Source organism: Myotis myotis, unplaced genomic scaffold (assembly GCF_014108235.1).
Source record: "Myotis myotis isolate mMyoMyo1 unplaced genomic scaffold, mMyoMyo1.p scaffold_m19_p_6, whole genome shotgun sequence".
In the NCBI taxonomy this organism is placed as follows: Eukaryota; Metazoa; Chordata; class Mammalia; order Chiroptera; family Vespertilionidae; genus Myotis; species Myotis myotis.
Window position 1 is genome coordinate 1,239,451 of NW_023416368.1, and position 12,595 is coordinate 1,252,045.

Sequence of the window (12,595 nt, forward strand, 5' to 3'; positions counted from 1 at the left end):
CTTCCTGTCTGGGACACGCTCCCGGCTGTGCAGCGGGCTGAACTCTGACCCCTTCCCACCCTCAGAGCACAGCCCTTCAGTGTCCAGTTTAAGGTGGGGGGCCTTCCGTACACCCCGACTTGGGCAGGTCTGGCCCGACTTCTGTCCCCTGACTCCCTGAGATCACTCAGGCCACTTCCTGGCCACCCGGCCTCACCCAGGGCGCTCAGGGTCCCGGGGGCTGCGCTGGGCAGCAGGAGTCCAGGCTGCAAGGACAGCAGTGGCTGCCCCTCAGGTCACGGGCCCTGAACGCGGCCACCTGCTGGGCCTGAGGCGCTGCCACTGGACGAGGCCCTGCGGAAGCTGCAGCTCGTCCTGGGCTTCCAGCTCAGAGAGGGACAGGGTGAGCCGCCCCCCTGGTGGCGCCCAGGCCGGGAGGGGGCGGTGTGAGCGGACTGCACTGTGGCCCCGGGTGCCGAGCCCGGGCGGCGTGTCCAGCCCCCCAGGTCTTACTGCAGCCTGAGCCTGGAGCCTGGGCAGGCAGCGTGGGGAGGAGGAGGGACGGGAGGCGGCTGTCCGCCCGTCTGTCCTTCCGTCCACAAGGGCCAGGTTCACAGGGTGCTGCTCGGTGCAGGGCCCTGACCTGGCGCTCGCGGCCTCACCCGGGGTCTGCATCACGAAGGCTCCCTCCCCGCGTGGTGGCGATGGCGTGGTCCCCCGTGTGGCCTTGCTCTGCGGGCGCATTGCCCCCCAGGGAGGGCAGCCCCAACAGCCCCACAGGCGGGCGCTCCCGTCCTCCAGCCCGCGAGGCCGTGCTGCCCTCTGCCGGCGGCGTGAGGCACCGCAGGGGCATCATATCCCCAGTGAATTGTAAAAGCTCAGCGCCACCAACACCCCCCCCCCCCCCCCCCCCCACCCCACCCCACCCCCCCCCCCCCACCCCCCCCCCCCCCCCACCCCCCCCCCCCCCCCCACCCCCCCCCCCCCCCCCCCCCCCCCCCCCCCCCCACCCCCCCCCCCCCCCACCCCCCCCCCCCCACCCCCCCCCCCCCCCCCCCCCCCCCCCCCCCCCCACCCCCACCCCACCCCACCCCACCCCCCCCCCCACACCCCCCCCCCCCCCCCACACCCACCCCACCCCACCCCCACCCCCCCCCGCCGCCCACACCCTCCCGCCCCCCCCACACCCCACCCCGCCCGCCGCCCAGGGCCTGGAGCCCGCGGTGTGGGCGGAGCCTGGCCGCAGGGCCCGCCTCCAGGAGGCGGTGCTGGTTTTCCGGATGGGCTGCGGGAGGCGTGTCCACGTCTAGTAAGACCCACCCGCCCACGGAGGATGGCGAGGTGCGCCCAGCGCAGGGGAGATGGGAAACATTTGGGAGAACCCGCCCCTCCCGTCCGCTGCTGGAGGGGCCACGGCCCTGCGACCTAATCTGACCGCTTCTCCTTTCCTTCTTCTGCAGAAGGTCGCTCGCTGGAACGGGGCGAGGTCAGAGGGCATTTGAATGAAAACTTGGCTTAGGCTTAGGGTTTTGCGTGGCCACCGCCGCTTTCTGAGAGGTGTCCCCCAGCAGCCAGAGCTGACCCCCTTTCTGGGGGCCACAGGCCTGCTCCCACGTGGCCCTTGCTAATACCGGCCCTGGGACATCTGATTCAGCCTTTCCTGGGAGGAAATAAATCTCCAAAAGGGCTTAAAGGAAACAATCAGCACCGGCTTAGCCACCGGCTAATGTTACAGCTCCGCGTCCAGTGACGGCCACCGAGTTCAAAGGAGCGGCCACCGCGCTTGGGCGCAGCGCACGGAAGGGCCAGCACGGCCACGCAGCGGCTCTGCAGACCCGATGGGCCGGGCGGCTGCTGGAACCCCTCCTCGGGGAGGATGGCATCTCTCCTGCAGACACTGCCCGGAGCAGGCCTGTCTCCATCCGTCCCTGGGCGTTGGCCACCATCAGCCCTGAGTCTACAGGCGCCCACCGGGCGATGCCCTGCTGTGGCCCAGGAGGCCCCGCTGGCCTGGGGGCTGCTGAGCAGCCTGGTTGGCACCGACCCTGAGCTCTGGGTCTTTCTTAGGGAAGCACCTGGCCAGTCTGAGCAGGAAGGAGGCCCCAGGTGGGAGACACAGCCGGCTCCCGGCAGCCGCTCGGCCCTGCCCGGCCTGGTCCTGACACCTCCCCCAGACTCTGGAGGTCCCAGCGGCCGGGTGGGTGGCCAGCCTCGGGCGAAGGTGCCAACCTAAACAGGCCCCACCTGCCGGCTCGGAGGCCCTGTTTGCACAGAGAGGGCGAGTCCCAGCAGGAATATTTTTATCCCAAGGCCGGGAGGAGCAGGGCTTCCCTGGGGAGGCACAGGAACCCCAGTGGGGGCCCGGGAGCCAGCACAGGCCTGGTCTCTGCACTGTCCCCCCCCGGCCCGCGGGTCCTAGTGGAGCTGGATTAGTCCTGGCTCCAGTGGGGCCACTGAACACAGAGGAACCCACTGCAAGGAAACCAGCTTATGGCCAGTGTATGGCCCTTGGAATGAGGGCCGGGAAAGCTCAACCTGGGAACGAGCCAGGAAACGCCTCCGCTTCGCCAAGCTGCCCGTGAAGAGCTGCCGAAAGCCCCGTAAACCAGGGAGAAACGGCCAGCAGCACCCCCGGCCTGAGCACCTTGATTAACGAGAACCCGGAATAACAGGTTTATTTTTAGACCAGCTTCTTGGGCAGAGAGGCAAATGAAAACAAGCCGGCAGGGGCTATTTTAAAAAGCAGTTCCCAAGAAACGTCCACTCCGTGTCCACCCAGTTCCTCGCTGTGATGAAGGCCAGGCGGCCCAGGGCCGGCTCAGCAGAGGCGCCCGAACGCAGTGTCCGCCTCCTCGGCCTGAGGAGTGGCCCCCGGAGGGCCCGCAAGGCCGGCTGTGTCCCCCCCGCCCCCCCACTCCCCACAGGACGCCAGGCTCTCAACCAGCCAACCAGAAACCAAGTCGGCCGGTCCCACGTGAGGCCATCGCCTGAGCACTTGAATCCACTGTGTTGTGTGGAGCTGGGCCAGGCCTGGCGTCCCGGGCTCTCGGCCCGTCCCCCGGGGCCCCTCTGCCCCCGCAGGCCCTGCCACCCTGGCTCCTGGCCTCCAGACACCACTCACATCTCAAGCACATCTCTCCTGCACGCGTCCCCCACCCGTACCAGCTTCTGCCCAGACCACAGCGTCACCGTCACCTCAGCGAGGCCACCGCGGCATCCCTGTGGGCTCCCGGACACTCAGCACCGTGCTGTTCTCCCCGCGTGTCCGTGTGTACAGTCTCTCAGTGGCCCGTGGTCAGTGGGGTCTGGTCCTAACACCTGGGGGCACACTCATCTGCCAACAGGAGGCCAGAGAGCAGGAGCCCCCGGGCGGCCTCGGTGCGTCTGGAGCCCACGCATCCCTCTCCCCTGCGCTTATAGCAACCAGGGCGACCCAGCCTCCCGGTCCTCACCACCTGCCTCAGGTCACACCTGTCTGAAATGAGAGTCGAGTGTAGGCCTCCACCGGCCCAGCCGGGCACGGGAGGAGCTGCTGGGGCAGGGGAAGCAGGTGGCCGGGGGCAGCTGGGCGGGAGGCACCATGGCCACCTCCCTCCACGGCTGCTCCTGCCTCAGTCTGTCGGGGGAAACGGCCAGCACGCGACAGCCTCTCGCCCTCGTTCCACAGCGGATCCCGCGCAGCCAGCTGTCACCTGCTGGGGGCGTCGCGCCACGCCTGCCCGTTGGAAGCTGTGCCTGGAGGCCTTCGTTCCCAGCAGCACCTGTGCCAGCCACCCGTGCGGCCGGCCTGTTTAGCACGTGGAGTGAAACTGTGATCACCACAGTGAGCCCGCAAGCAAACCAGCATCAACGCCCTGGTCTGAATTTTTGGGTCTGAAATTAAACTTAATGTTGGTTTTGAGTGCTGAGTGGTTTTCTTTTTTTTTAAAAAAATGTACTTTTATTGATTTCAGAGGAAGAGAGAAACATCCATGATGAGAGAGAATCATGAATTGGCTGCCTCCTGCAGGCCCCACACTGGGGGTGGAGCCTGCAACCGGGGCAGGTGCCCTGAGCGGAAATTGAACCGTGGCCTCCTGGTTTTCAGGTAGATGCTCAACCCCTGAGCATGCTGGCCGGGCTGAGCGGTATTCTCCACTGAGCAAAGGAAAACTAAGGATTTATTTTAATAAACTCCGAGAGCCCGGAGGCGGTCACACGGCAAACCAGACGCTCGCAGCCGTGCTGATCCGGTGCGAAGGGCCGGCTGGAGCCCACGCGGACACCGTCTTCACGGGGCGCTCACCCGCGGGCGTCACAGCCACGCCGAGGGCCCTGCTTCCAGACCAGCGCCTGCTCTGGGAGTTCATAACCCGACTCAAGGCAAGAAACGCACGCGAGTGCTGCCGTCGCAAAGCCGTCACCCAGCATCTCCGAAACGATCTCTGCAAACAGCCGTTAAAACCTGAGCAACCCCCACGTGTGGACAGCGTAAGCGGGAGGAACACGTCTTCTTTGAGGAAGTTTATTGTTACATTTTTGCAATAATAGATGAGGCACCACTATCTCCTGCTCCTCCAGCATCTCAATACAAAAGACAATATTCAAGGGTGACAGTGAAATTAAGATAAAAAATTACAAAAGCCGCGGCTTCCGAGACAAGGACTAGTCTATGTGTAGAAAGTTGTAAATGGTTTAGTTCAGCCTCACAAACAGGACCTTCTCCGGTCAGGCGCCTCCCAGGACTCGGAGCAGCGCCTGCACGCCCTCCTCGGCTGGGGACACCTGGGCGCAGCGAGAAGCCCACAGGGGCGAGGGGTGGCCGAGCTGGTCGGGGTCCTGGCCATCCTGCCCCGCTCACCGCGGTCACAGTCCCTCACACTCACATGAACGTGAGGCGCCAACGGGTCAGCCTGGCTAGAGGCAAAGCGCTCAGGACCTGACGGGGGGGGGGGGCAGGACCCAGCCGCCGCTCCTGAGCCCCGATTCCCGGTCGGGGAGGACCAGCCTGCTCCTCACACCTGAGACCCGGCGCCCCGTCACCGAAGGCGAGCCGACCTCAGACCCGCCTGCCCGAGCTGCCCTGTGCTCCTCCCCTCCAGGCCACACGGCCGGTCCTGGGCCGCAGCCTCAGCTGGTGGAGAGCCGCAGCGGCAGCCCCCAAACAGCACCTTCTCACCAGAGCCGACCTCAGCGCGTCTCCTCACTGAACACAGTGACAGGCGACTCAGGAGCAGGCGGCCACCCTTCCCTCTGGGTCAGCCCCTGCCCCAGACCCACGGCGGCCGGGCCTGCTGACACGGAGCCGAGGGAGGTGCAAAGGGACACAGGAGGGGCCCAGGGTGGCCTTGGGACAGGGGCCCGGGACGTGACGAGGCCAGTGAGTTCTGCTGCCGGCTAGCCAGGAGCGCTTTCCTTTTCTCTCAGGTGCGAGGTGAGCCCTGCCCCCGGAACCGCAGTGGAGGGACCCGCACGGGCAGTGAAGGCGATGCGCCGCAGTGTGGCGCCGGCGGGGGGGGTCTCCACGGGGCCCGCAGCTCCTGCCCCTGAGCTGGGAGCACGTGGTGTGGACCCTAGAGGCAGGGCCTGGACAGGCCCCGATGCAGGCGGCCTGAGAAGGGACCGGCTGTGAGGGGCACTGGGGTGGCGGCCGTCTGCAGGACCCAGGTTGGTGTGGGGCCGGGGCTTCCTGAGGCCAGTGTCTGCGGTGCGTAGGCCGCGTGCAGGCCACGGGCTGCGCTCACCCTGCAGCTCCCGAAGCTGCAGGCACAGGGCACGCGGAGGGGCACCACCTGCAGGGGGTGCCTGCGGGGGAGGGGGTGCCTGCGGGGGAGGGGTGGCAGGGCAGGGCGGTCGGGAGTGATGAGCACCAGCGGGCGCTGTGTGGAGGGACGAGCCCTGTCCATGCGACGGGCCAGGCGACAGCAGGAGGACAGCGCCCGGGCATTAAGGCACGACAGGCCGGAGCCCACCCGCCCCCAAGGCTGGGCTCTGGGACGGGGCACAGGAGCTTTAAAAGGCAACGCGGTCCCTCTGGGCCGCCTACCGCGAGGCGGGGCTCCGGGTCGGCGGCAGGGAGGCCTGCGGGTCAGGGGGAGGCGGGTGGGCGGTCTGTGCTGGTGGCAGAGACGCGCACGCACCTGCGCACACGCACGCGGACACACACACACGGGGCGCGGCCGTGGCACCTGTGGAAAGCCGCGCGGCCCGACAGCGGTCACCGGCTGCTCGGAGCTCAGTAGTGCACCTTCCCGGATTCAGTAGCTCGTGGCGGCCGCGGTCCCGCGGTGGCCCGCAGCGCCGGCGGCCAGGAGGAGGGCGGGCCTCACTGCAGCATGATGTCCTTGAGGTTCTCCTGCAGGATGGTGTCCTTGACGGCGTGGAAGACGAAGCGGATGTTCTCGGTGTCGATGGCCGTGGTGAAGTGGTGGAACAGCGCCTTGCTGCGGTTGCGGCGCCGGCGGTCGAAGCACTGCACCAGGTAGCGCTGCACGTCCTCCAGCCGCTGCGGGTCGCCGCGGAAGTCGGGGAAGTGCTTGCTGATGCTGACGCTGCGCACCTTCTCCACCAGCAGGTCCATCTTGTTGAGGAAGAGGATGATGGACACGTTGACGAAGAGCTTGTTGTTGACGATGGTCTCGAAGATGTTCATGGACTCCAGCAGCCGGTTGGTGCGCCGGTCCTCCATGAGCACCTGGTCGTACTCGCTGGAGGACACCATGAACAGGATGGACGTGATCCCGTCGAAGCACTGGAACCACTTCTGCCGCTGGGACCGCTGGCCGCCCACGTCCACCATCTTGAAGGGGATCTTCTTGATCACGAAGTCGTGCTCCACGATGCCCTTGGTGGCCTTCCTGGCCAGCAGGATGTCCTGCTTGCTGGGGAAGTAGTTCTGCAAGACAGGGGGGCGGGAGCTTAGGGAGGGGGGAGGAGAGCTTAGGGAAGGGGGAGGAGAGCTTAGAGAGGGCAGGGAACAGGGGCCGGGAGAAGAGACAGTCCCAGGGGCTTGGAGAAGTCGCACCAAATACCAAAGGCCACACTGGCTGGTAGAACACGAGCGGTGCTGGGACCAGCGGGCTGGGGGCTGCTGCCGCCTGAGGGAGTCACGGGAGGGGCAGGTACGGGGAACACCTTGCCCTCTGTCTTCACCACAGGAACAAGCCGTCTATTTTTGTTTCTGCGCCACAGCTACCGTTTACTCCCCTAACTTCCAGAGGAAATGCATCCCAAGCCTCGCTGGGAACCAGCACACTCCAGGGTGTTCCTGGACGGGAGCTTCAGGGCTTTAGCCGCGGGCAGGCGGGCGTGGGAAGTCTCAGGGCCCGGAGTCACCCCTTTGCGACCCACGTGACCCCCAGGTGGGTGCTCAGGCTGCAGTCTCCCCAAACACGACAGGGACAGCGACGCCTCAGGACCAGCCACCAATCCGCAGGTGGGCGGGAGCCCGCAGGGAGAGACACTCCTGGCACGTCAGCGAGGGAGAGCGGGGCCGGAGCGAGAAGCCGCAGGGGAAGCGGTCCGAGCGAGGGACCTGCCGCGTGGGCTTGTGAGGGCGCTGACTGGCGGCGGGAGTGGCGGCGTCCACACAGACGCGCCGCGAGAGCCGGAAAGCCCGGCCGCTGGCGTTCGGAATGGCTGCTGTTTTCCGGGAGCGACGGTGGTGTGTGGCTTTGGCTTCTGAAGTCTTACCTTTCGGAGACAGGCTCTGACGTATTATCAGTGAAATACATAACAATGGGCATGTTCCTGGGAGGGGTGGGGCTGACGGAACAAGACCGACCACAAGTGATCACTGTTCAACCTGGGGTTTCATGGACTTTTTTTAAAGCAGTTTTCTTTTTAAAATTAATTAATCAGTTAGCTGTTGTTGTGAATCCTCACCTGAGGATCTTTTCCCCCTAATTTTTAGAGAGAGTGGAAGGGGGAGAGACAGAGAGAGGGAAAGATCGCTTTGAAAGAGACACATCGATTGGTTGCCTAATGCCAGAGCCTGCAACTGAGGTACGTGCCCTTGACCAGAATCGAACCTGGGACCCTCGAGTCCGCAGGCCGACGCTCTATCTGCTGAGCCAGACCAGCCAGGGCTCATTAACTCTATGTTGGTACATGTTTGAATCTTCCACAATAAAAAGTTCCAAAGCCCGCCTCCCCGACGGGGTCTGGGCGAAGGGATTCAGCAGAAACACCGCCTCCCGTGTGAGTCAGCAGGACTGGCGGTCTATGGACAGGAGTGGAGTGCCCTCACGGGAACGGGTGGCCCTTCCCAGCACGGCCGTGGCTTCGTCCTCTCCACGGCCACCGGGCGCAGCAGCCGGCTCCTCAGTCCAGCGAAGCCCCAGCCGCCGGGGCTGCGCTGCTCTCCAGCCGCGGGCGGGTCTGTACTCACCAGCTGGCCGATCCGGTCCAGGTTGTCCAGGAAGTACTTCACCGACTCGCCCTGTCGCGGAGGAAGAACAGCCCGAGCTCAGTGTCGGCTGCGGAACCCAGCCCGGCCGACAGGAGAGCTCGCGAGGGCGATGTGCTGGGCCACCGAGTCAGTGGCATCGCGGGGTACGAGGCGTATCTGGAGGAAGCGGTCGGTGAAAAGCACCACACGTTTCCCTGAGGAGGAGGATGGCGGGAGCGCACACCCCACAGGGATGCGCACTGTGAGAGGTCACTGGAGCCCAGCTCTCGCGGCCGAGGGCTCTCACGGCCCAGGGCTCTCACGGCCCAGGGCTCTCACGGCTGAGGACTCTAGCGGCCCAGGGCTCTCACGGCCGAGGGCTCTCACGGCCCAGGGCTCTCACGGCCGAGGACTCTCACGGCCCAGGGCTCTCACGGCCGAGGACTCTCGCGGCCCAGGGCTCTCACGGCCCAGGGCTCTCACGGCCCAGGGCTCTCACGGCCGAGGACTCTCACGGCCCAGGGCTCTCACGGCCGAGGGCTCTCACGGCCCAGGGCTCTCACGGCCGAGGACTCTCACGGCCCAGGGCTCTCGCGGCCGAGGACTCTCGCGGCCCAGGGCTCTCGCGGCCGAGGGCTCTGCTCCTTCACTGAGGCTCTGCGGGAGGCGGCTGTGCCTTGGGAAAAGCAAGGGGCACGACCCGCACCCGCGGCAGCGCCATCGAGACCTCGGAGGGAACGAGTGGGAGGAGCGAGGTCACGCCGAGCTGTGGCTCATAAAGAGGAAAAGGAGCCGGAGGACAGGACCCAGCTCTGACGGATCTTCCCCCCTGGTCCCAGTGGGCCCAGGGGAAGCACCCAGAGTCCACTTCCTTTCGGGAAGGGCCAGCCTCCCGCTCTACAGCAAGGCCTCTGGCTGACTTGTCTGAGGGTGGGACAGTCTTCCTGCTGGAGCACAGAGCACAGAGCACGCTGAGCAGATGCAGCCCCCCCCCACACCCCCCCCCCCCCCCGCCCACCCAGGAGGCTGTGGGCGCTGACTGGGACCGTCCGCTCTGGGAGGCGAGCGGCCAGCGTGGAAAGGCACCCGCAGCTCCAGGGAGAAAGACACCTCCCCTCCGGCAGCTGCCTCCGCCACGTGACTGCGGCCCCTCCCCTCCCGCATGCAGCCCTGGCAGCGGGGAAGCCAGGATCCGGGACTTGGAGGCAGTGCGTCCGCCCGCTGCTGTCCGTGTTCCTGCTTTGTCTGCACCCCCTGCCTCTCCCACGCGGCCAGGAAACAGCTGTGAGGGAAAGAGCTGCGGAGCCCCCACCAAACCTGCCTGTTGCCCTCCTCCCCGAGATCCCTTCTCCCTCACCGCCTGCCGGCGCTTACCATGGAGACTGCCGGGCCTCCCACGGGAAGCGTGAGCCCCCGGCCGCCACCCGGGCCAGCACGATAGAACTGGCATTAGTCTCACCTCGGTGACTGTCTGCTAAAGCAAACCCCAGGTTAGCTGGCGGGTAGAACAGCACCCAGAGTCCTCACGACAACATGCGTCATGTCCAGGATGCCACCCAGAATCACTCACTATGCGGAGAGCCAGGAAAAGGGCACTTATCCTCAAGGAAAAAACAGCCACAGACAGCAGCGCAAATAACCCAGACACTGGGATTGCCAGACAAAGGCTTTAAAGCAGCTGTCGTAATTATGTTCAACTAGGGAATATGCTTATAATGGATAAAGGCATAAAAATCTTAGCAGGTACACAGGAAATACAAAGAGCGCCAAGTAGAAATTGTAGACGTTAAATGTACAGATTCTAAAAGAAAAAAATTAGTGGACGGACTTAACAGACTGGAGATGACACAGAAAGAATTCATGAGCTTGGAAATGAAAAGATCCACAAAGCAGACAGCAGCTGTGGTGTCCGTGGGGCAACAGCAGAGGGTCTTACACCTTAACTGGAACCCAATAGGAGAGGGAGAGCCGGGCAGGAAGGACGCTTTTTGTAAAAAAAGCCCAACACTTTCCTAATCTGGTAAAAGATATAAGTTTACAGATTTCAAGAAGCTCACAAATTCCAAACACAGTGAATGTGGAGAAAGCCGTGCTCAGGACGCGCGCTTAGAGGTGGAAACCTCACTGTTCTGGTCTCGTCCTCACGGGGAAAACGCTGAGCGAGCTGAACGGAAGTTCTGAATTTCAATGATACCAGCACGGACTCTTTTCAGAAATGACTTTCTCACTGACTGTGCTTTTGGTGTCACATCGAAGAACTCTCCGCCCAGGTCAGGTTCCAGGGGGTGGATGCCATCTGTCTTCTCCACTGGGCCTCTGGCCTGGGCGCTCGTCACGGCCGACTCCAACACGGGTGGACCGGAAGCTGGCTGGCAGGCTCCGCGCGGACGGCCCCTGCGCGTCACTCATTCCCACAGAGCAGCCCCCCCACGCCCGGGATCCACCGATCAGGGTCAAAACTGAGAGAATCAGAAAACACGAGGCTACGGGAGCACGTCTGCAGCCAGCCACTGCGGGATGACATCACACACACGGGCCTCTGCGACGCGCACCCTTGAGGGAAGGAGGGGCGGAGAGCTGTCTCATCGCGTCTCGTGCTGAGGACCTGCCCCAGACCTCCAGCACCCCGGCCAGAGTGCGCAGACCCCCCTGCACTGGGCGCAGGGCACGGACACGGTGGGGCGTGAGCCGACAGGACGTGGGGTGGGGTGTGCCGTGGAACCAGCACCCTGAGACCCTCACGGAGACGCTCCAAACGCAGCAGTGACGTCGAGACGCGTCGGGGCGACTCTGCAGCCTCTCACCCATGTGTAGGACTCGGCTCCCAGCGCCGCCCCCACACCCACTGGTTAACCCTCAGGGGACTCAGGCAGGGCCACGGGCACCGGCTTCACCGACGACAGGACCGAGGCGCTGGGCCAGGAACCTGCCATGCAGCCAGGTGCATGGCTCCTCAGCGCCGTGCGGGGCCACCAGGCGGGAACCAGCCAGGAAGGGAACCTCGCAGCGAGCCCAGGCCAGCGGGGGTGGCTGTCAGGGGGGGGGGTGGCTGTCAGGGGGCGGGGGTGGCTGTCAGGGGGCGGGGGTGGCTGTCAGGGGGCGGCAGCGAGAGGGCGGGCGCTGCGGCCATGTGCGGGCAGCGGGATTGGCTCGGCGCCTTCAACTGCTGACGGTCTCAGACCTTCTGCGGTCTCACAGGCTGAGACAAATGTCTGTATCTGGTTTTCAAAAGAGCAAGAGCGAGAGTGAGAGAGAGAGGGAGAGAGAGAGAGGGAGAGAGAGCGAGAGAGAGAGAGGGAGAGAGAGAGGGAGAGAGAGAGAGAAAGGCAGTGCAGGCCCTGAGCCGTGCCCCTCGGCGGGTTTCTGGAAGGTGCGCGGATCCTGCGAACTCCCAGCTGCCGGCCACGCTTCTCAAAGCCGGTGACGGGCGCCCCTGGCCCCTCCACCCTCCTGCCACCAGGAAGCAGCAGAGGCTTCATCTTAGACCCCGGACACACGGCAACGCCATCCACACTCAACCCTAAAAAGGCATTAACCAAACAGAGACCCCTGGGCTTCCGGGGAGGCGCTGAGTCCAGAGCGTCGGTCGCCACCCACGGGCCGCTGGCGTCCATGAGGCCCGAGGCTGGCGGCCGCTGGTCCAGAGGGAAGCCCGCGAGCCAGGGGCCGTGACGTGTGGCCGCGGACCCTGGCCCTTGGCTGTTCTCTCCCGTCCCCGCTCTGCCCGGGGAATGGGTGTGGGATGTGACTGAGAAGACGGCCACGGCGGGTTAGCCGGGGCCCCCGCTTCCCCCATCACTCGGGCTGGCACTGAGTAGCGCTGCCCCGTGTGGTCCCGATGACCCGTTTGGTGCATCTCCCCTCGCGCCCGGACGATGCCCGGCCACAGGACGCGCCACGCCAGCCCCACGCCTTCCCCAGGCACAGCCGGGCGCACAGAGCCGGGAGCCGTCTCCAGGTGCGCGCTGGCGCCTCCCTCCGGGGCAGCGTGCTCTTCATTCCAACCCACGCCCGTGACCGCGGCTACGCCGGGGACGCCACGCCACCGCCCGCAGGTCCATCAAGCACCCGCAGGACACTGTCCCTTTAAGTCCTCCCACCCCTCCCTCCAACCCGGCCACTTCCTTCTCCAGCAGCATCTCTGGGAGCAAGTTTAGCTGCCGCCGCCCCACCCCCTCCAGGACGGCCCAGGCCTCCGCCAGGGGCCAACGGCCGCCCAGCTTGCTTGCAGGGCTGTCAGCCCGGGGG

At 65.4% G+C, this 12,595-nt stretch overlaps 1 protein-coding gene and 1 long non-coding RNA gene across 6 annotated transcripts in view; one reads left to right on the top strand and one right to left on the bottom strand.

Annotated features, from left to right (window-relative positions):
• The first annotated feature begins 1,182 nt into the window (after nt 1-1,182).
• LOC118657875 lies at nt 1,183-3,880 on the top strand. Its single transcript, XR_004968138.1, has 2 exons — nt 1,183-1,320; nt 1,440-3,880. It is a non-coding gene; the product is annotated as an uncharacterized LOC118657875 (long non-coding RNA).
• Nucleotides 3,881-4,467: 587 nt separating this feature from the next.
• The window catches only part of GNA12 (G protein subunit alpha 12), a 42,302-nt gene continuing 34,174 nt past the window's right edge, over nt 4,468-12,595 (bottom strand). For 3 of the 5 annotated variants that reach the window (XM_036312562.1, XM_036312558.1, XM_036312559.1), the window contains 2 exons: nt 8,348-8,398; nt 4,468-6,853 (listed from right to left, as the gene is read on the bottom strand). In XM_036312562.1, coding sequence (XP_036168455.1) covers nt 6,284-6,853; nt 8,348-8,398 — 621 coding nt within the window. In that variant the 3' untranslated portion in view covers nt 4,468-6,283. The remainder of the gene's footprint in view (nt 6,854-8,347; nt 8,399-12,595) is intronic. The other 2 variants (XM_036312560.1, XM_036312561.1) reach the window with 1 other exon arrangement.